The sequence below is a fragment of the Lycium ferocissimum genome, chromosome 7 (genome assembly GCF_029784015.1).
Source record: "Lycium ferocissimum isolate CSIRO_LF1 chromosome 7, AGI_CSIRO_Lferr_CH_V1, whole genome shotgun sequence".
Lineage (NCBI taxonomy): Eukaryota > Viridiplantae > Streptophyta > Magnoliopsida > Solanales > Solanaceae > Lycium > Lycium ferocissimum.
In genome coordinates, this window is record NC_081348.1 from 32,918,302 (window position 1) to 32,939,838 (window position 21,537).

The 21,537-nt window shown below is 33.8% G+C and overlaps 2 protein-coding genes, 1 long non-coding RNA gene and 1 pseudogene across 4 annotated transcripts; 3 read left to right on the forward strand and 1 right to left on the reverse strand.

Moving 5' to 3' along the window:
• Positions 1-8,140: 8,140 nt before the first annotated feature.
• On the forward strand, positions 8,141-14,668 carry LOC132064480 (disease resistance protein RPV1-like). 2 transcript variants are annotated; one of them, XM_059457473.1, is made up of 6 exons: positions 8,141-10,370; positions 10,701-11,805; positions 11,877-12,278; positions 12,367-13,272; positions 13,361-14,024; positions 14,116-14,668. In XM_059457473.1, the coding sequence occupies exons 1-6, from the start codon at positions 10,207-10,209 to the stop codon at positions 14,238-14,240; spliced, it is 3,366 nt and encodes a 1,121-aa protein (XP_059313456.1). In that variant the 5' UTR covers positions 8,141-10,206; the 3' UTR covers positions 14,241-14,668. The 2 variants fall into 2 exon arrangements, with proteins under 2 accessions (XP_059313456.1, XP_059313455.1); XM_059457472.1 differs by having other exon boundaries at positions 8,151-10,370; positions 13,361-14,030.
• A 539-nt stretch (positions 14,669-15,207) lies between these two features.
• Positions 15,208-16,361, reverse strand: LOC132062721 (putative germin-like protein 2-1). Its single transcript, XM_059455239.1, has 2 exons — positions 16,177-16,361; positions 15,208-15,933 (listed from the first exon to the last, which is right to left on the reverse strand). Exons 1-2 carry the CDS (start codon positions 16,304-16,306, stop codon positions 15,371-15,373), a joined length of 693 nt encoding a protein of 230 aa, XP_059311222.1. The 5' UTR covers positions 16,307-16,361; the 3' UTR covers positions 15,208-15,370.
• Positions 16,362-17,735: 1,374 nt separating this feature from the next.
• On the forward strand, positions 17,736-18,929 carry LOC132062722 (putative germin-like protein 2-1; annotated as a pseudogene).
• Positions 18,930-19,865: 936 nt separating this feature from the next.
• LOC132062723 (uncharacterized) lies at positions 19,866-20,735 on the forward strand. The gene is made up of 2 exons (XR_009416242.1): positions 19,866-20,030; positions 20,274-20,735. It is a non-coding gene; the product is annotated as an uncharacterized LOC132062723 (long non-coding RNA).
• Positions 20,736-21,537: the final 802 nt, after the last annotated feature.

Here is a 21,537-nt window from a genome sequence, read left to right on the forward strand (position 1 = left end):
CTGCCTTTGTTCCACTTGTGGTAGTGAATAAAGTTGCCTCCTTTTCCTCCATTTTGCTTGCTGTGTTGGGTTATTCCCATCTTGTTTTCCTGCACCTTCTACCTGCTGTTTCTGTTCCACCCCGGTATTATTAATCTCCTATGCTTTACTTTCCGTTATTTGAGGTGCCTCCTTCTTTTCGTTGGCCTTGTTCCTTCTGCATATTCCAGCAATATGCCCATATTTTTGGCATGTAGAGCAAATTGATGGTTTCCAGTCATATAACACCTTCTGTTCTATAACATTCCCCTTTTCATTCCTGAAGTATATCATATCTGGCAGTACACTCCCAATTTTAACTTCAACCAACAGCTTTGCAAAATTTAAGCCCACCTTCTTCTCAGTGTTCTTGTCGACCATGAGTGGCTTCCCCACGAGGCTCCCTATCTTACGAGAGAAATTTGAAGTCGAACAGCTTCTGATCCAAATTGGGACCGAATACAGTTCCTCTCTCGAGAAGTCCATATCCGCATCCCACGCTTTTACTATCAGTGGCTTGTTGTCAAAATGGTATATTCCACCTTGGATAACTTCATTTTTCCCCCCAGCGTTGTCAAACCGCACCATCACTATTCCATTCTTCAACATTGCTATTTTGTTTATACCCCATTTCCCCCATTGTCTCTGAATATAGCCATTGAGAACTGAGAATGGTGGGTGGGCTCCAAGCACATAACATACCACTGCGTTCTTCCAATATTCTATCTCCGAGGTGATGTCTTCCTCCTCGATTTCCATTATAAGTTGATTCCCTTCACTAACTGGCCTTACATAATCCAACTTGAATCCCGCATTTGAAACTTTTGTGATGTCAAAGTTGTCCCAGACAGATGCCACATCCTCGCTCTCCTTCATCAGACCATCTGGGTGCACCGCCGTATGTTCCACCTCATCCGCCCATGATTTCCTTCCTTCACTCGTCTGGGAACAGGTGATGTCTATCCAATCGAGCACATTCTCCCTTTCCACCGCTGCTTTAGACTTTTGCGGACTGTGATGTGTCTTTTCCTGGCCTTGCACCGTCGCCAGATTTGCTTCTAGTTGGTTCCTCTGTTCGTCCATAGTTCCATCCACCAACTTTGTAGATGTGGTTCCATGTTCATTCACTGGTGTTTTGGTGTGGTTTATGTTTCCCCCGCATTTTGTGACTTATCCCCCACTTTTGCCAGAGATCTAATTGGAATTGGCCCCAATTTCTCTATCTCACTTATTGCCCTAGTTTTCAAATTTGTTGTTGTCGGACCAGTACCTCGAATGGATTTCGCTCCATCATTACGCTTCCCAGAGTCTCCTTGTTGTGTTGCCGTCATCCCGCCACTGTTTTCCGGTGGATTCGTAGGCTTGGTCGTCTTACCCATGGTGTGGCGTACGATAGGCTATCGTGCACCGAGAGGACCAAGTCTATCCATCCTCTTTTTTTTTTTTTTTATATACCGTAATAAAGCAAGTTTCTGCAGGGAGGTGAAAAATTGATTAATTGAAATTAATGATTTTTTGGGCTATTAAAAATCAACTAAATAGATAAATGGAGGGAAAAATGTCAAAAATAAAAAGAAAAAAGATAAATAGTATTCTAGGCTGCCGCATCACCTTGTCTATGCCTAGCTTTATATTATATATAGATTAAACTGCAGGGCTCAAATAAGGAATATCCTAATTTTGACATATGTATTTAACTAAGTTTAATTGCTGAATTACAGGTGATCATAGTTTTTAGAACACATTGCGTTTCCATTTACTCGCGAGGGTATTTTTCATTTTTATACTCCCTCCGATCCAAAATAATTGAGGATTTAGCCTTCAAAAACCGGTCCAAAATAATTAAGGTTTTAGTCTATCAAGAGGGTATTTCTTTCTTTTTTCAAATTTACCCCTGACACATTCTTAATTCAATGAACAAATTTAATGCTTGTTTCAAAGCCTCTCTTAATTAAGGGTATTTTAGTCAATACACCTCTTAATTTTTAGGAGTGAGTGAATCCTTAATTCATGTGCTCAAGTCTAAAACCTCAATTATTTTGGACCGGAGGGAATAGGAGACAAGCTTCTGAACGAAGGGTGTACTAGCTTCAAACCATATCCACCTTCTACGTGAGTTAAATTCATAGTGAATATATAACGTGTTTGGTTACTTACCCTGCAACAATCAAATAGGAGGCATAAAAGCTCGATCTTTACCTTTTAGCGGGAAATAATGATGGCTAAAACTTAAACATAAGGAGGATTTGGACATATTACCCGAGGTGTGGCTTAGTGATCAATGAAGTGGTTTTAGATTCATGAGGCTTTGGTGGACGAAGTTATTCAGTATTTGTAAATTGTACGGATGAGTGATGATAGGTATCCTATAAAATTAATCATGATACGTGCAAACTAGCCTGGACTGCGGCCATATAAAGGGATTTCGACTTGTTGTTTCAAACATCTTGTAACACCACAAAATGGGGTTTCAAGAATTTGTGCCTTCACATGGAGTCGGAATAATAATATGCCAATATTGAAAAAGAAATGCAATTGTTAGAATCTGATTCACTAACGATTGTCCTTTTGACTTTGAAATCTAAAATGCAAAAGTATTTACCAAAAACAATGGCTAGTTCCATAATTTGGGCTAAGAGGGGTGATAATCATACTATATTAAAAGTGAGAAGACCCTAAGTTGAAAAATTGAATTACCAAAATGTTCATAAAAAATTAAACGACATTTTTATCCCTCATCTAAACACTATTCCAATACTATTTTAACACCAAATAGTAAATTTACCTACCAAATAATGATAAATGAATCAATAAATGAGAAATAAATCAATTAAATAACAAGATTCATGTATCAAAGACTTCTTCCATTGTCTGTCATTATATGCCCTTTAAACATCAATGCATAATTCAATTTATTACAATACGATCTTTATCCGTTTCCTTTCCTACAAAAAGCCTCACTCATCATATTATTATTTTAATCGGCTGAATGTTCATAATTAATCCATTAATTTTGTAGGATGTCAGTTGTTTCTTCAAACCTTGAAGGATTGTCTCTTTCATCTTTTTTCTTATTCAATTGTTAAGCCTTTTTAATGACTTAATCCCATGTTCCACCAACTCTACAATTCCAAGTATCCAAAACGTAACAATTATTTTTATCAGTTATTTAATCATTGAATTGAATTGAATGATAGCAATAAAAATAAAGAATTAACTGATTCTTCAGCCCTCTTTCGTTACAAATTTGGATACAATTCTATATATATATATATATATATATATATATATATATAAAAGTTGTTTCTTATATATATAAACCTTTGAAGGATTGAATTTCATCTTTTTATCCTATATATAAATCAATTAAACAATTAATTCGTAGCCTTTTTAACCAACCAATATTAAAAAAAAAAAATAGGTAAAAAAAAAAGTGCAACCCACCATCTCCAAATAACAAAAATATATATAAATCAAGCAATATATATAAAACAAACACTAATATAATAAAGTTTTATATATATATAAAAAGACAATTGTGTTTTTAACATTAAAAAAAATCAGTGAAATTCCAATTAATAAAATCAAGCAATATAAAAAAAAAAAAAAAAAAAATCCATATTAAAAATGTTATATTAATCGTGTTTTGAACATAATATATATATATATATATATATATATATATATATATATATCCAAAAACAAAAAGGACTTTGTATTAGTAAACTAATTTCCAAAGTATCTCATTTCAATAATAATGGATTCATTTCAGCCCTTTTCGTTACAAATTTGTCATTTATCCGTTATGACTAAAATAAATATACTTAAAATATTTATATTTTAAAATATATATATATATATATATATATATATATAAAGTAAATTAGTCAAATTATAATTTAATCGACGTTTTCTTAAAAAATCATAAAAAGACAACATGACAAGTAAAATTAAACCGAGAATATTTACCAAAAATTAAAAAAAATAGTATTTCATCATTTAAATAGAAAATCAATTTTTATTTTGTTTCGTTTTAAACATGTAAAATTAATTTAATAATTAGAATTAGAATTATCCAAATCAAAATTTGATAAAAAATAATAAGTATTTTACACCTTTAAACGAATTAAAATTGAAAATAATTCTCTTTAAACAAGTCTTCTCTTTTAAAAAATATTCGGATAGCAAACATTAATATAATAAAATTTTAGATACGGAGCACAAATTACAATGTTATATTTCGTGTTTTGAACATATATATATAGTCTATATATATATATATATATATATATATATATATATATACTGTTAAGACTTCAAATATATATATATATATATATATAAAATGGACTGTTAACCATTTCTTTATTTCGTGTGCGCACTGTAATTCTCTTTTCGGATTTGGACAAGATTTTTGAGAAGTACAAAAGATATAGACTTCAGATCCTTGTTTGTCAATTGAGATCGATTGATTTTATATTTTGTAATATGAATAGTTTTAAACAATACTAAGAATATTAGAAAACAATACTACTAATATTTTGTGAAACGAATCATGATCTTGAATCAAACAATAGATACATATACGTCCAATATGATTAATATATAGTAATTATTACTACATTGTTTTTTCCAGGTGTACACCATGAAATTTGGTCAATGTTATACATTGACCAAATTTTGTACAACTTTTATGTAAAACACTATTTTCATTCGGAAACAACTTCTTGATATTTATGCGACTAAAAAAAGGAGGAGGCTAGAATTTTTAAAGAACAAGACACAAACTTTTTAAGACGTGAAACACTTGCAAACATAATCGACATTGCTTATGTTCACATTTAAACTATGTGGCGTGAAATATCAAAAAACAAGGAAACTCTTTGTTATATTAGAAGATTAAATAAGAAAAAGGTTATACCAATTCAATTGATTGTGTGTAGTTACAAAATGATGTACTTCCCTTTCAAAAGAAAATTCAATTATTCATTACTCAAGTGTTTTATATTTTATACTGTATATGGTTTTAAAGTCATTACTAATGTTCAGAGATTAGTGTTATACTAAAAGTAGAAAACTCCTATCTTAAAAGTTAAATTACAATTTTACCCCTACAGTAAATCAAAATCTAATCAAATAATAATATTTTAATCCAGTAAATCAAAATCTAATTAAGTATTCAAAATTAGTACTAACATTTTAATTACATAAGGGGGGAATTAGAAATACAACAGTAGTACTTTAATGACACTCATTCAGTTCACCAAAAACACGAGTCCGCGACTTTTGTAGGACAAAAAAAAAAAAGTTGAACCAAATTAATACCAAAAAAAAAAAAAAAAATATAAGTAGGTTTCACGCACTAATTTAGTGCGTGAAAGGACCAAACTGCAAAAGTAAGAGTTTGGCCTTTCACGCACGAAATTTGTGCGTGAATGAGCCATACATTTTGTTGGGCTCATATCTTTGTCTCTTCTTTGCTCTCTTTCCTTGCACCATCTCCAACCATTCCCTTCATTTTCTTCTTCTTATTAATTACTTTCCTCCTCTTCTTTTTTTTTTTTTTTTTTTTTTTCATGGTGAACAAATAAAGGGTCCTTTTTTTTTTTTTTGAAGTTGAGAATCAAAGAATATTGAGAACACATATAGATTATATTCAAAAGAAGATTGGTTGAGAAGAAAAAAGGTGCACCTTTTATTCCTTTTTAATTCTTCTTTTTGTTTTCCCGTTATTATTCTCGCTGTAGATCTTGATCTATCTAATACTATTTGATTTATCTTTCTCTGTTTCACTGTGTATAGTTCATTTTGTTGCTTACTTGTCATACTACTGTATTTTTCCTTCTTTGTTAGATTATCTTGTGTTGAAATCAGATGATAAATCAACTTTCTTTTTTCACAAAAAGGAGTTTATTTTTTACTTTTTAATTAGTGTTAGGTGTCTAAAACGGTATCTGCTAAGTTGTCTACTTTTTGTGTAAATTGAGTTATTATTTTAAATTTATGTTTGTGGGTGTTTTTTGTTCCTTCAGAAATCTGTAGTTTTGTGAAACAAGGATTGGCCACCATGATTTGCAAGTATATAACAGTTTCTTAAAAGCTTAACAGAATTTGTTAGCCTTTAGTTTTGAAGTGGGTCACATTAATAAAAAGAGTTAAAATGATTTGTGAAAGTACAGGAACCTTGGAATGAATGTCTAGATATTTTGTTGGGCTCATTCACGCACAAATTTCGTGCGTGAAAGGATCATTTTAGCCAAACTCTTATTTTCGTATTTGATCCTTTCACGCACCAAATTAGTGCGTGAAACCTACTTATGTTTTTTTTTTTTGGTATTAGTTTGTTCAACTTTTTTTTTTGTCCTACAAAAGTCGCGGATTCAAAACCCAAAAACACATAAATGTTAGCAATAGAGAACGTGGTTTGGTGGGATCATCTTAATTAATATAGGGAAAAGGGTCAAATATACTACTCTACTTTTTGTATTAGTCAACTTTGTCCGCTGTTAGCGATAGTGTTTAAATATACCCCTGCCATCAACAAACTTCACACATTTGCCCTTCCCCATATTAATCAAATTATCCAATTTCACTTAAATTACTTGATTTTAACCCGACCCGATTCACCTAATTAATTTTAACCCATACAAAATCACGGGCAATTTATTTTAAAAATTATTTTAATAATTAAAAAGAAACTGAGTAATATTTTATTTTATCAAAAAAAAAAATTGAAACCCCACCCCCTTTCCGTTTCTAATCCCGCCAGCCAAGTAATGAAGATTTTGAACTTGAATCACCATTGAAACAAAGAAAAGGATCTTCATGCTTTTTTACTTTCTTGGGTCCAATTTGAGAGTATTGAGACCTACGACAAAGAGTATCCTGCTTTGACTTCTCTTCGTTGCCATATTTTGACGGGAAAGGCTGGTTGGGTGGGCCGCTGGGTTTAGAAATTAGGGTTTTTTTCTTTTCAATTAATAAATTCCACGTGGTTGCATTTAATTGGACATGTTCCCATATGGGGTGTTATTTAATTAATTAGGTGGGTAAGATCGGGTTAAAATTGCTTAATTTAAATAAAATTGGGTAATTTTATCAATTTGAGGAATCCGTTCAATTGAGGGGCAAATGTGTGAAGTTTGTTGACGGGGGTATATTTGAACACTATAGCTAACGGAAGGCGAAGTTAACTAATAAAAAAAAAGAAGTAAAGTGATACATTTGACCCTTTTCCCTTTTGTCCGTTTTTTCATTTTCTACTTGTTAATTTAGCTTCCATCAGTTTGTCCTTTTCTTTTTAATTTACCACTACTATTTCTACTTCTTTTAAGCTTCCAAAAGTTAAAAAACTTTTCAAATTTTTTTACTTTTGTATAAATTCCACAGGCCACTTTAAATCAGTAGCTTTAGCCTTTGGTCCATTATCAGATTATTATATATTTTTGTCTTTAAAAAACTCAATGTTTGGTGTATTCTCAACCCTTTCTGCAACAAAGGTATACTGTTTTAATGTTAGTTTCTTCACTTAGCTTTCCTTTAATTTAGCACATATAACCGGCACTTTTAAAGCTGCTTAGCCCTTCGTTTTGCTCATAATTTTCGTTCTCTTTTGGTCTTTGTTGTTGATTGTTTGTGTTTTCAATCTTCAGATTTTGTTCTATATTTTTTTTCCCGGTTATCTTTTGAAATTGTCGCATCCGCTCGATTTCTTCATTCATTTTCCTTTCTTTTAGTGTTTGTGTAGTTTGCGTTAATTAGTTTGGTTGGCTCAGTACATAACAATTCTATATATATATAAATATAGTTGATATATACACTATATAATTTATTGTACTGAATTACAATTAGTATATCTTTCACTACATTTATGAATTAAGACGAATACGATAACGAGAGGAAATTTCTTTTAGATGGACTCAACAAATTAAAGGGAGTGAAGGATAAAAATAAATGGACTAAAATATTGGTGGACGGACTTAGTAGAGAAGATGAAGTTGAGAATAAAACCCAAAATTTTAGGGCATTTGGTGATTCTAATTGATAGGAATGAGATGCTTAAATTTTTGGGGATTCTATTTGAATCTCGATTGACAATTTAGCAAGATAGTTATGAAAAGTATCCTTTTTAATAGCTCAAAATACTAACTGGTACGGTTAACCATATTTAATAATCCATTGCTCTATAGTTTATCAAAGACGTTTTACGTTGATGGCACAATATATTCATATATATTGTCAATTTTAAAGTTCCTCATTTATTTCCATCGTATAACTAATTCAATTTAAAATTTTGTTCTTTATACCTAGAACTAATACAATCAAGCCTGAAAAGAAAAAGAACGATCTCGTTGATAAAACTTTTAAAATCCATCCCGCCAAATTTTAAGATTTCGTTATAAAGAAACGTAATGATCACAAAAAGTTTGGCTTGATCTAAAATTTGAATTTATTTTGTCTGATTTGGTGTTGTATGCTGGCATAAACACGTCTTCCCTTTCAAAATTTGTGCAATTCACCATGCACTTATTATAATGTTGTTTCAACTATATTAAGAAATTTGTATTACTTAGCATGGAATACACGTGCGTTTCAAAAACTAGTTTGTTAAAAAGCTCTGCTACAATAAGAAATACATAGGGCAGACATTTTTTTGTATTGGAAATTCTATAAATATGTTATTGTAATGGAAAAAGTTCTGTGTTGATACGATGAATAGTACATAATGCTATACATTCTTACATAATAATAATTACAAATTAATGTTTAAAGTTAACGAAAAACGAAGACAAGACTCGTCTAGGTGATACCAACTAGATGGATTGCACCTTAATTATTAGTTGTGTACTTGTGTTGGAGTTTTTAAGCTAAACTACAACTCTTGAAACAGAAATAAAGGCAAGAAGAAGAGAAGTAATATTTGCTGCTGGAAAGATATTTTTTCATTGAACTGAAATGGTGTTTAAATATAGAAAAATTCAACAACTAGAGCCTAGATTTAAGCAACTACTTTGCACATGATTCCATGATCAACAAACTCCTAAAAATCCCAACAAACTCTTAAAAATCAGCAACTAAGTTAATACTACTGAAAATGGCTAAAAAACAGGAAAGAATCCAACAACTTTTTTTGAACTTTTACTGCAGTAACAGAGACAGCTAATCAACAAGTTGTCATTACTCATATTTACCTCTTGCTGTTTGTAAAGAGTCTTTTTAATCTATAAATGTCAAAATAAGGATAGGTATGGAATTTAGCAAAACTCCAATATTAGTGAACACTTAATTTGTCTTAAGAGACAAATCTGTTTTATGTTGGAACAAAATTTAGCTCAAATAGAGATACATGGTGGTTCTTTAAGTCTTAATCCCTGAAAGAAGAAAATAAACAAATAAGATATATTTTTCCAATTTAAGTATTCTAGAATATGGTTAATATCATTGAAAAGTAAATGTTATTCTACTTTCATATTGCTAATTTAACCCTTTGTTTTTCATAAGGTTGACATTGAAAGTTTGCACATAGGAGCTAGGAACTCTCACTCTAGAAGCTGTACTATTATAGAGATGTGCCGAAGTGGCATTTTCTTACCTTGTCTTTTCCAAATCTATCTGCAATAAATAAGAGACAAACTATATAGTAATAACTACATATATGTGTTGCAAATTTGTTGTCATTTACTAGGTTAGTTAATGATATGTAGACCTTAGGTTAGGTAAACTTTAGAATATATATATTTCCTGTTGATTTTGACATGCAAAAACAATATATGTACCTTCTTACATTGCCTCCTGATGCAAAATCACCTCTTTATATCTTCAAGGCATCTAAACATTTGCTTCTCACAGAACAATCTTTTATCAGTGGTTGATCAAAACAAATATAAAAAATGTCTCAGTTTGCTTATCATGCATTTCTGAGTTTGGCAACAAAACTAGGCAAGTCCTTTGGAAATCATCTTCATTCAGCCTTATCAAATCTTTGGTATTCGAGCATTCAGCGTTGATGAACCTGAGATAGATGAAAAAGGGTGCAAAGAATTGCAGAAAACAATTCAAGGATCAAGAATTCTCATTGTTGTCTTCTCAAAAGACTATGCCTCTTCAGAGAGGTGCCTTGATGAACTTGTGTTTATACTTGAGAGCAAGAAAGCTTTTGGACGTTTCGTTCTACCTGTGTTTTATGATATGTATCCATCAGAAGTCAGGAAACAAAAAGGGTGTTTTGAACAATCTTTTTTAATGTATGAAGAGAGATATAAGTCTGGGACCGATAAGGTGAAGGAATGGAAGGCTGCTCTATCAGAAGTTGCTGATTTGGGAGGAATGGTATTACAGAATCAATCTGATGGGTAAGCTCTTACTAGCTTTTTATGTTTATGTAGATATTCAAATTGTTTCATCCCATTTTCTAAGATGATCTTTCATGTGACTGGAAATGGAACTCATTGTACTAACAAAATGGAGTAGTACTTTATCCTCACTTTTAGAGAGTTGCATATCAAATATATAGCCTGTTATCCTCGCTGGTGCATGGAAACCTTTATATTTACTTCCCTCTTTTAATATAGTTTCAGTAATTGATGAAAACTAAAGAAAATTTATGAATTATAAGTTACCTTTGGCTCAGTATGTGATTTATTCATGACTTTAGATGGTATTGGATATTATCTAATTTTCAGGTGTGAGTCGAGGTTTATTCAAGAGATTGTGAAGGTGGTGGCAAGAAAACTAAATCGCGCAGTTTTAAGTGTTGCTGTCCACCCAGTTGGAATAGATTCTCGAGTTAGAGACATAAATCTCTGGTTGCAGGATGGATCAACAAGTGTTGATATTATGGCTATATATGGTATGGGGGGAATAGGTAAATCTACACTTGCGAAGACTGCTTACAATCTTAACGTTGACAAATTTGATGGCAGTAGCTTTCTTGCCGATGTGAATAAAACTTCAGAAAGACATAATGGTCTGGTAAGTCTACAAAGACAACTTCTTTCAAATGTTCTAGGGAAGAAGGTGGAAAAGATATACAATGTCGATGAAGGAGTCATCAAGATTCAAGAGGCCATCCGTTGCAGAAGAATTCTTCTTGTTCTCGATGATGTGGATGATAGAGATCAGTTAAATGCTGTTCTTGGGATGCGAGAATGGTTTTATCCTGGCAGTAAAATTATCATAACAACCAGAAATCAGCACCTGTTTAATGCTAGTGAGGTCTGCAGATGTAAGATGTATAAGGTCACGCCATTGAATGCTCAAGAATCGATTCGACTCTTCAGCTGGCATGCTTTTCTAAAAGAAAAATCTTCAGAAGATCATGAGGACCTTTCAGAAAATGTGATACTTCATTGTAAAGGGATTCCTTTAGCTCTCAAAGTTTTAGGTTCTTCTCTTTGTGACAGAAGTATAGAGGTGTGGGAGAGTGCATTGAGGAAGCTAAAGGAAATCCCTGACAATAAGATCCTGGAAAAACTCAGAATCAGCTACGATTTGCTGCCAGATGATGATGTACAGAATCTATTCCTCGATATCGTCTGTTTCCTTGTTGGGAAGGATAAAGACTATGCAGTTACTATACTCGATGGATGTGGTTTTTTCTCAGTAGTAGGAATTCAGATTCTTTCAGATAGATGTCTGATCGAAATCGACAAGGATAAGCTGAAAGTGCATTCATTGATTCAAGATATGGGAAGAGAAATTATCCGCCTAGAATCCCCTTGGGAGCCTCAGAAAAGAAGCAGAGTTTGGCGATACAGAGATTCCTTCGATATCTTGAGTGCAAAAACTGTAAGAATCTTATCCTATATTGTGTATGCACTATAATCGCTATCATGACTAAACAATTGTTCTTCTATCAGGGAACTGCAGAAATTGAAGGCCTAGTTCTTGACAAGGGAATGCCCACAAAATTGTCCAAAGTAGTTAAGTCTATCAGATCATATTACTTCAGTGAAGATACTGGTCTGGTAGGTCCTAGAAAACGCTGTAAGAATATGGAGCATTTTGATGATGCCAGCGCAGAAGTTTCAAACAGTATAGAATTTGAAGCTGATGCATTTTCCAGAATGCAGAAGCTGAGGATATTCCAGCTTAGTTATGTAAGATTCACTGGATTCTATAGTATGTTTCCAAAAAGTCTAAGATTACTGTGTTGGTCTGGATTTCATATGAAGACCATTCCGGAGGATCTCCCTCTAGAGAGCCTGGTTGCCCTTGAAATGAAAAAAAGTTGTTTGGAAAAACCTTGGAAGGGAATTAAGGTATGTTATAAATGTGTTTCCTTTTCATCTACTAGAGGAAAATGACTTTTGAATCAGACTTAACTTCACCTCTTATTTCATGTTTCAGATTCTCAGATCATTAAAGATCCTCAACTTTAGTCATTCCCATTTCCTAAAAAGAACTCCTGATTTTTCTGGACTTCCCCATCTGAAAACTTTGATCCTGAAAGACTGCATTAAGTTGGTCAAGATTCATGAATCAATTGGATGCCTTGACGGACTCGTCTATCTGAACTTGAGAGACTGCAAGAATTTAAGGAAGCTCCCTGGAAGCTTTTGTAAGCTCAAATCTTTAGAAAAACTTAATATCTCTGGCTGTTCTAAACTAGTTACATCAGCAATAGAGTTAGGCAAGTTAGAATCTTTGACAACCCTACAGGCTGATGGAATGAATTTTGGTAATGCAAATTCATCGAGGGCCCGCTGGCAAACTTGGTCATCAAAGTTGAGAAGATCCCCAGATTATAACCAGTTTTCATTCTCTTCTTTATCAAGTTCGCTCGTTAGATTAAGTCTTGCTAAATGCAACTTAACAGATGACGCTTTATCCTTTGGCCTCAACAACCTCCCCTCGTTATGCTTCTTGAATCTAAGCGAAAACTTGATTTACAACCTGCCTCTGAGTATCAAAACTCTTGGTATGCTCCAAGACCTTTGGTTAGATGGATGTCCGAGCCTCCGTTCTCTGCCAGAGCTTCCTCCAAGCCTAGTTGAGCTGAAGGCAGTTAGATGCTCATCACTGGAAACAGTTACAAATCTACCAAACCTAATGTCAAATCTCTTTTTAGATGTCATGGAAAGTGAGAATTTAAGTGAGATTTCAGGAATTTTCAAGCTAAAGCCCATTGATAATTTTGAAGTGGAAATATTGAATACTCTAGGCCTGCTTCTCAAGCTGGATAACACAGCAGATACAGTGGTGGAAATATTTAATAGGTTCACTAACACAAAAAGGATATATTCAATTCAACAGGTAAGTTTTTTTCTTACTGTAAACTTTCTCCTCAACCTGTTGAGCAGATCCAATGTAAAATACCTTTTTTTTTCTTGTTTGGCATCAGGGACTCTATGAATTTGGCATCTTCAGTACTTATTTTCCAGGAAATGAGGTTCCAAGCTGGTTCAACAACAAAAGTGAACAGAGCATGTTGACCCTGAAAGTAGATTCACTTCCTTATATCAACATAACAGGCCTGATCATTTGTGTTGTCTATGCACGTTCTAGTCCTCGCAAATTTCGCTATTTTGGTGACGGGCATACATTTTATATCAAAGTCCAAAACATTACAAAGGGCCTTAAGTGGATTTATGCCCCATCATTCATTGGCATTCCAGGAGAGAACAACAGGTTGACATTTTTATGCCACTGGAAGTTTGGGAAGTATTTACAAACTGGTGATCAGATTAATGTTTCATTGCCTTGTTGGAGTAATACTTTTAAGATGAAAGAGTTTGGAGTTACCCTTGCATATAACAAGCCAGAATTAGACCAGTCCTCAGCATCTACTAGTGAAGCAAGAGTGCTTGCAATACAACGTATTCCAATTAGTGATTATCAATCCGAAGAAAGTGTCATGGTAGGCTTTATGCCTTCATATCAGTTGGCGGTTCATCGTTACTACCTTTCTCACCCTGACTACTTTGTGATCCGCGACAATGCAGATTCAGTTGTGAGGTCAATTTTGAATGACAAATTGTTTGAGGATGATTATGTGCAGACTGCAGGTTCAGGTCTGTGCTTCATATCTTGCATATCAAAAACTTTATCTTGACAGTTACTCATTTATGTACTATTGGATGATCATGTTTAATGTAGGGTCTAGTGATGAAGCAGGACCAGAAGAAGTAGATGATGATGATAGCATCTTTGATTACGATGAGGATGAAGATGATGAGGCTACACTAGCAGAGTTAGAGAAGATATTGCAAAGATCTTGGTGAAAGAAATGAAACAATGGTGCAGCTAGCAGCGTAACACATTGGCTGACCAACTCAAAATAATGGATTTGTTATACTTGAGGTGAAAGATTATAAACATATTGGCTATGTATCAAATAGTGTAAAATCATTACTACTTTTTCACCCAGAAATGTTTTTGCTTAAAGGCCGAAAAGGGATAGGCAGCTGCAAAGTTGATGTTATACAGATATGTTTTAACCTTAAACCACAATAATCTACATTTGTTTGTTTATGTAACTACTAGTTTATGATTAGGTGCGTTGCACGTATATGTCAAACATCATATTGAAGGCAACAAAATTTGTCTGGCTTGTGAAGTATCCTCCTTGGTTATGCTAAGCTTACTTTCAACATTGCATGTACCAAAGACATCCAGGCTTTGGTGCTGGTGATTTTAATGTTGAGGAAGACAGTTGTCGTGATTATCAACAAGTTTTTTGGTCGCTCATGCAATATTATCTTCATAAGTTGAGTTATGAAACCAAGCTAATAATCAGAACTTACTTCAAAAATGTCCTGTGCACCTTGCAGTTCAAAGGGGTACCGGTTCCAGAACTGAAATGCAAATATCAATTGAATTGCAAATATCTTACGCTAGAGTTTCATATATATATATATATATATATAGGAAGGTTTTATTTGTATGGAGTAGTTGGCCTTTTGCGAGCCTCACCTCATGCTGAGACGCTCAACATAGACATCGCGACTACACCTCATGATTATTCCCGCTGCCACTTTGAGTTAAGATATTTGGCCAAAGGAGATAATACTGATTTGCAGAGTTGGATTTCAAGCTTCTATTTTCCAGACATCCGATAAGCAGATACAGGACAATATACTATCCAAATTTTCAAAATCATTAGAGAAGCATCATATTTCCTTCAAAAGTTAAATACGCTATATTTAATTCCATTAACCAATCTTTGTTCAATACATCAACCCCAAAACGTGAATGAAAATCAGTCCAAAAGACCAATATTCAATCTTATTGACATATAATACTATATCTTCATAACATGTAAGAACATCATCAAATGGTATGTTTCAAGAAACAACCACGAGTAAATGTTTCAAGAAACAACCACGAGTCCACGAGTAATTGGTTTATACTTTTAGTTATTATCCCACCAAAACTGTTCTTGAAGATGATCAATTGTTTTCTTGCCAACTTGGAATGCTTTAGCAAGGACAACATCATTAATTGGCGGATCTGAGCCAAATACTGCATTTGCAATAGTGATAACTCCTGGATTTTGGCTGCTGAGACCAGCAAATGCAATAGCATTAGTCTTTCCCACATTAAGTTGAAAATGGATAAGACCCTGAGGAAAAACGAAGACATCGCCAGGATTCAAAATCTTGGTGAGTAACTTGTTCTTCATATTTGGGCCAGGGTTAGAAAGGACGAAACCAACATAGAGTCTTCCCTTAAGAACAACAAGAACCTCAGTTCCTCTAGGATGTGTATGAGGCGGATTAAGACCACGTCGTGCAAAATCAACACGAGCTAAAGAAATGCCAAGAGTGTTTAGTCCAGGCAAATTGTTCACGTTCACAGCAGTTACAACTGATCCAAGTTGATTTGACGTATTTCCAGGAACGTTTAAGCCTGGTCTGAAGAAGTCATCAGCAGTGACAAGTTTCGGATCCTTGCAAATTTTTCCATTGACAAAAACTGTAATAATAGTTAGAAACCAAAAAAGAAGAAAAAAACAAGTAGAGAACAAACAAAACAAAACATTACACACACACACACACACTATATATATATATATATATATATATATATATATATATATATATATATATATATATATATATATATATATTTTTTTTTTTTTTGAAAATCATGAGATAAATACGTTATATATAGGCACTTAAAGCGAATAAAAATTGAGTAGTTATTAATCTCATTTACCAGTTGCTTTAGAGTCATTAACAGCAACACAAAAATCCTGCAAGGGACTAGGATCGGAGGCAGTGCTAGGTGAAGATGCCAAAGCCATTATGACAATATTTATAACAAAGAACTTCAGGGCCAAAGCCATAGTTAGACAATTATAATCTTCTAATTAGATCGATGCTGCTTTAATTATATTTCTGGTAAGCTTGAATTAAGGTGATAGACTTTGCATGGGAATGGTGGCTATTTATGGATGAAATTTCTTGAATGAGTCCTCAAATTAAACAATGAAATAAGCTAGCCTCTTAATTACCAAGTCATCAATGATTAGTTTATAATAAACCAAAATCCTGAACCCTTCTTCAACAACTACAGAGACTAATTAATCCCCGGGACATTGGAAATGGTCAATATTAGGAAATAAGAAGAGTAGCAAAGAAAAACGAAAAAACCTTAACTACAATCATCCCTTTATTTCATCCACTCTGCCAAATAAACAAATATAAATGATTCAACAAATCGAAGTAACAAAGTCAAAATTGGAAAATTAGAAAAGGTAAAAGGACTATACAGCTTCAAAATTTTCAATAGTTTATATGCTTAGAGATGGGAAACGTATGATCTAAGTTTAAAGGAAGGGAAATATTATGCCAATTCAATAAATTCACATTTATTTACCAATTCAAACTTCCCTTTATTTAACCAATTTCTTATTACTGCTAATATATTGTGTCACAATGTACTTGTGTCCCCATGTATTGACCCAACTTGCAAGTGTTTCTCTTAATTCTATTACTATTATAAAATGATTATATGGAAGTAAAGTTTAGCTTCTAGATGATAGTATATGGTAGCAGATTCTGGATCACCTCCTTAAATCAATTAAATCATATTATGTTGATATGATTAAGTGTAAACACCGGCTTCATGTAAATTTTTATTCTTAATTTTCCGTAATTCTCAATGAGCTCTTGATTTGAAGTGGAGACAAAGAAGTTCATATGGACACAAGTGTGAAGAAAGAGTAAAATTGCTACACAAATTTTCATACCGTCAATTTAACAAATTTTATTTTAAGAATTCAAGTAATTGATCCGGTTATTGAATTGATAAATTTCAAACTTACCAAAATAAATATTAGCTCTGGATGTTAATTAGGAGTTAGAGACAGTAAGTTCATGTTCAGATATTCCGATCCTGTTTTGGCGGCTTATATATTTTTAATAACTTCTATATGTTGTAGGGATTCAATTTTCTTATTATTTCTATTGTTAGAAAGTTTCTATAATATTAGTTATACCATTAAGTCCTCAAGAAATGTGATTTAGTCATTTATAATAGGGAAGTAGTTGTTAACTGTTTTTATGTTCACAAAAAAATTATAGTAAGATTTAGTCATTATAGTGGTTGACGGAACGTCACGACATATTTGTTTAAATATACACCATTGAAGACTTGGTAATGCAGAAGCCAAATCCACACTTTGTTTAGTGGACGTTTGGATACAATTTTGATCAAATTGTTATCTATAAATAGGTACACCTCTCTATTCATTACTCACACAGATAAAACCGAGTACATCAATTAAATTGTCTCAATATATATACGCCGAGTTTCTAGTTTGTGATGGCTCTCAAATACTTTGTATTAACCATTGCCTTATTGGCTGCGGTGACTTCAATAAGCCATGCATTTGATCCTAGTCCTTTGCAAGATTTTTGTGTTGCTGTTAATGACTCCATGGCTGCTGGTAAACCCACAGAGTTTGATACTTATTTTCAATGATGGCTTCCCACTTCATGCCTATCTTGTTTGTTGTTTTACTTCTATAATATTTATTGTTATTTTTACTTTCGATTGTGATTTCTATACTGAGTTTTCGTGAATGGAAAGTTTTGCAAGGATCCAAAGGATGTACGCTGATGACTTCTTCAAGTCGGGCTTAAACGAACTGGGAAATACTTCCAATCAAGTTGGATCTGTCCGAATCTTTCAGTAAACGTCAACAACTTACCTGGACTCAACACTCTGGGCATTTCTTTAGCTCGTATTGATTACGCACCATACGGTCTCAACCCACCTCATACACACCCCCGAGCAACTGAGTTTCTTGTTGTCCTCGAGGGCACGCTCTATGTTGGCTTTGTCCTTTCAAACCCCGGTCCAAATATGAAGAATAAACTATTTACCAAGATTCTACATGCTGGAGATGTGTTCGTTTTCCCGATAGGTCTCATTCATTTTCAATTTAATGTGGGAAAGACTAAGGCCGTTGCATTAGCTGGACTTAGTAGTCAAAATCCAGGAGTCATCACTATTGCAAATGCAATATTTGGCTCGACCCACCAATCCGTGACGATGTTCTTGCAAAAGCATTCCAAGTTGACAAGAAAGTTGTCGATTATCTCCAATCACAATTTTGGTGGGACAACAACTAGATTAGTATAAGCTAAATAATAACTATGGTGCTATTATTTGTGCTTATGTTTGGAATTTAAAATCAGAAATAAATCTCATGATCTAGTCTTGTGGACTGGTTTCATTGATCTTTGTATTGGATGTATTAAATGGGGAATTCTTATGGTTTGTGTTTAGCAAAATTATGTTTATCAGTTTATCGTTTCCCGTGGTCATGTTCATGTTCTCAAAACTATAAACAAGCGTCAAATTAAAACATGTTATAGTATTTGTGATATTTTGCTCTAAACTATTATTGGCATGTTTATGATAAACAAATGAGGCATTGCTCTTTGCCATTTTTATTTAAAGAGAGTTGCAAAGTGCATTAGTCCAGTGGCGTACGCAGGATATTTTATAAGCGGTGTCGACATTTTAACATAGGAGATGCATCGTTGTCACATTGGTTCATTTGAATCAGTACTTTCAACGTGGAGCATAAATTTGAGTGTAAAAATCTGCTAAACTTGCAACAATATACATGAGTTTTGCCAACCTACTACATGAAGGTAGACACTAGGTTAGCGCCCTCCCCAATATTTTGATTTCCTTAAATATTAAACTCATAAAATTTAAATCATGGATCTGCCTATGCATTTTAAGGAAGTAACAGTAAATGAACAAATCATTAAAACAATATCGTGTATAAAAAAAACGCAATTCAGATCATATTATTAAGCATAATGCAAATATATTACTAGAAACCATCTAAACAAAGGTCCAAGTTTAAAAAAGAAAAGGCAGCTACTGGGGTTTCAAACTCCCGACTTCTCACATGAAACTAGTGCTCAGACCGCTGCACTAAGTAGTGAATACTGCTAGTGTTATCTTCATTATACATATTATATTATTACTTTTTTGCATATTCTCTGTATGTGTATTTAGTAAAAAATTTAAACCAAGCAGTGTGGGATGACACCCCTTGACCCTTCTTAAATCAGCCCCTGAGTCCACCCATTATTGGAAAAAGAAACGGTAAAGAACTGTTATTTAGTCCTTAAGCATTTAAGAACCTAAGTTGCATTCATTTTTAGGTCTCAAATGTGAACTTTTTAACTGGCACTTCAAAATTTGGAAGTTAACGAGGAAGAAACTTAATGTATGTGAAGCATTACCAGAATAATATTGCAAATGGATGATGAAAAAGCCTATTTAATTAGATTTCCATTACTAGCTTATATCACTTCCAGGGGTCCCGAGTCTGACTAAAATTGTTGAGACGCGATTAAATCTTCACTGGTGGCACCTTATTGTGCTTCAAAATGGGCAATAGAGGGTTTGACGGGGTCAGTTGCGAAGGAGTTGCCCCCTGGAATGGCAGCTGTTGGACCTAATCCTGGTGTCATCTACACGGACATGCTTCAGTCGTGCTTTGGCAATTCAGCATCCCTCTACCAGACACCTGAGTCATGGTGCTTAATACCTTCCACTTTCACCTTTTAATCCTCAAACTCGTGAAGAACTAAGAATTACTCATATATGATTGCTTTGGCTGTTTAAAGGCAAGTTTGACAGCTTTATCCAATTGGTACGTGGGGCTTGTCTTGGAATATTGCAATTTGGCTTTTAAGTTTGAAGTTATTGTATTTGCTTCAAGATGAGTTTCATACTCCTCTACAAGTTTGCTAATTTTCAGAATCCTTCTACCTTGGCAGGGCTCCCAAGGCAGCTAATATGATACTAAATCTGACCATGGCCGATAACGGGGCGTCTTTCTGTGCAAGTTATGGTTGAGTGACATACTAGCTTTAGTAGGTAGCAGAGTGATGGAAACCTCCAGCATTTGACTCCATCGAGTATGATATCATTATCCCCCCAGAGCTGTCTTATGTTTTTATGAGTTTAGGAGATTTAAAAGATTTGTAATGTTTTGAGCAACTAAGAGGGGGTCAAAGGCAGTTTAGGCTTATGTAAATTTTTGTCTATTTGTTTGATCAAGTAGGTCATTTTTTCCGAGCAATGTTCTTGTTTTCATTGCTATTTGCTAATGTATCAGCTGGTCATCCTCCTAATCATCCATAACACAACCAAATTTGCCTGATAGCTAGTACTTGGTTCGTGTAGTTATTGTCACTCTGCTATTATATAATTCTGAGGTGCATTCTTTCATTCAGTAATGTCTTCTAGTACGGGTTGCTTTTTGTTTGTTTGGAGCAGTTGGTTGGGCTCTTTTTTCACTTTATTATTGTTTGGGTTTTAAAAAAATATTTTGCAGGAAGTAGTTATTTTTTGAATCCCTTTGGAGGAATTGTTTTGGGTTTCTATGTATCGTTAAGTTCCAAATCATTTCAGTCTTTTATATGATTGGTTAACTAAATCGACCGAGCATTATTTGTTATATAATGTATCAATTATTTAGAACAAAAAGATCACGTTGAAGAAAAAAAAAACGATCAGAAGAGATAAATGAACAAGATCTATTTGGCTCGAAGTCTATCCAGTTGTGCCAATGGCACTTTCAAACAACTAAAAAAGGTTGGTTAAAAAGAACATATGTAAGCAATTCTTGTCCAACAGATTTTTGCACGTATATAAGAGGAATAACACGACTTCAAAAGCTTTGTCGATCTAGCTTTTGGCACCTGATTGTCTCCAAGATCGGAAAATATACAAATGTCACAGTGTTTGGGTAACAAAGCCGAGGAGGGTGTAGTCAAGGAGAGAACTCCCGAGGAGAGTGATTTGGCTCATAGAAGCGAGCATCTGGAAGAGAGGGTCAACTATGGTAGTGACTGCAGGGGACTTAGGTTATTTGTCCAATAGAAAGCGTTCTCCTGCAGCCATTGAAGTTTGTATATCGAAAATGGACGATCTCTTCCGCGCTCTGGCAAGTAGGGGCTTATCTATGTGATTCGCTACGCGTTGCCGCGCCTCTATCACCGATTCTATCGTCTGCGCTTCGATTCTTCTCGCAACCCG

What these genes read in the sequence shown, in the direction of transcription:
- LOC132064480 (XM_059457472.1), top strand. Translation starts at nt 10,207, where the DNA reads ATGTATCCATCAGAAGTCAGGAAACAAAAAGGGTGTTTTGAACAATCT. An exon ending in ATATCTTGAGTGCAAAAACT is followed by an intron (nt 11,806 to 11,876) that starts GTAAGAATCTTA and finishes TTCTTCTATCAG; the next exon opens with GGAACTGCAGAAATTGAAGG. An exon ending in AACCTTGGAAGGGAATTAAG is followed by an intron (nt 12,279 to 12,366) that starts GTATGTTATAAA and finishes TTCATGTTTCAG; the next exon opens with ATTCTCAGATCATTAAAGAT.
- LOC132062721 (XM_059455239.1), bottom strand. Translation starts at nt 16,306, where the DNA reads ATGGCTTTGGCCCTGAAGTTCTTTGTTATAAATATTGTCATAATGGCT. An exon ending in TAATGACTCTAAAGCAACTG is followed by an intron (nt 15,934 to 16,176) that starts GTAAATGAGATT and finishes CTATTATTACAG; the next exon opens with TTTTTGTCAATGGAAAAATT.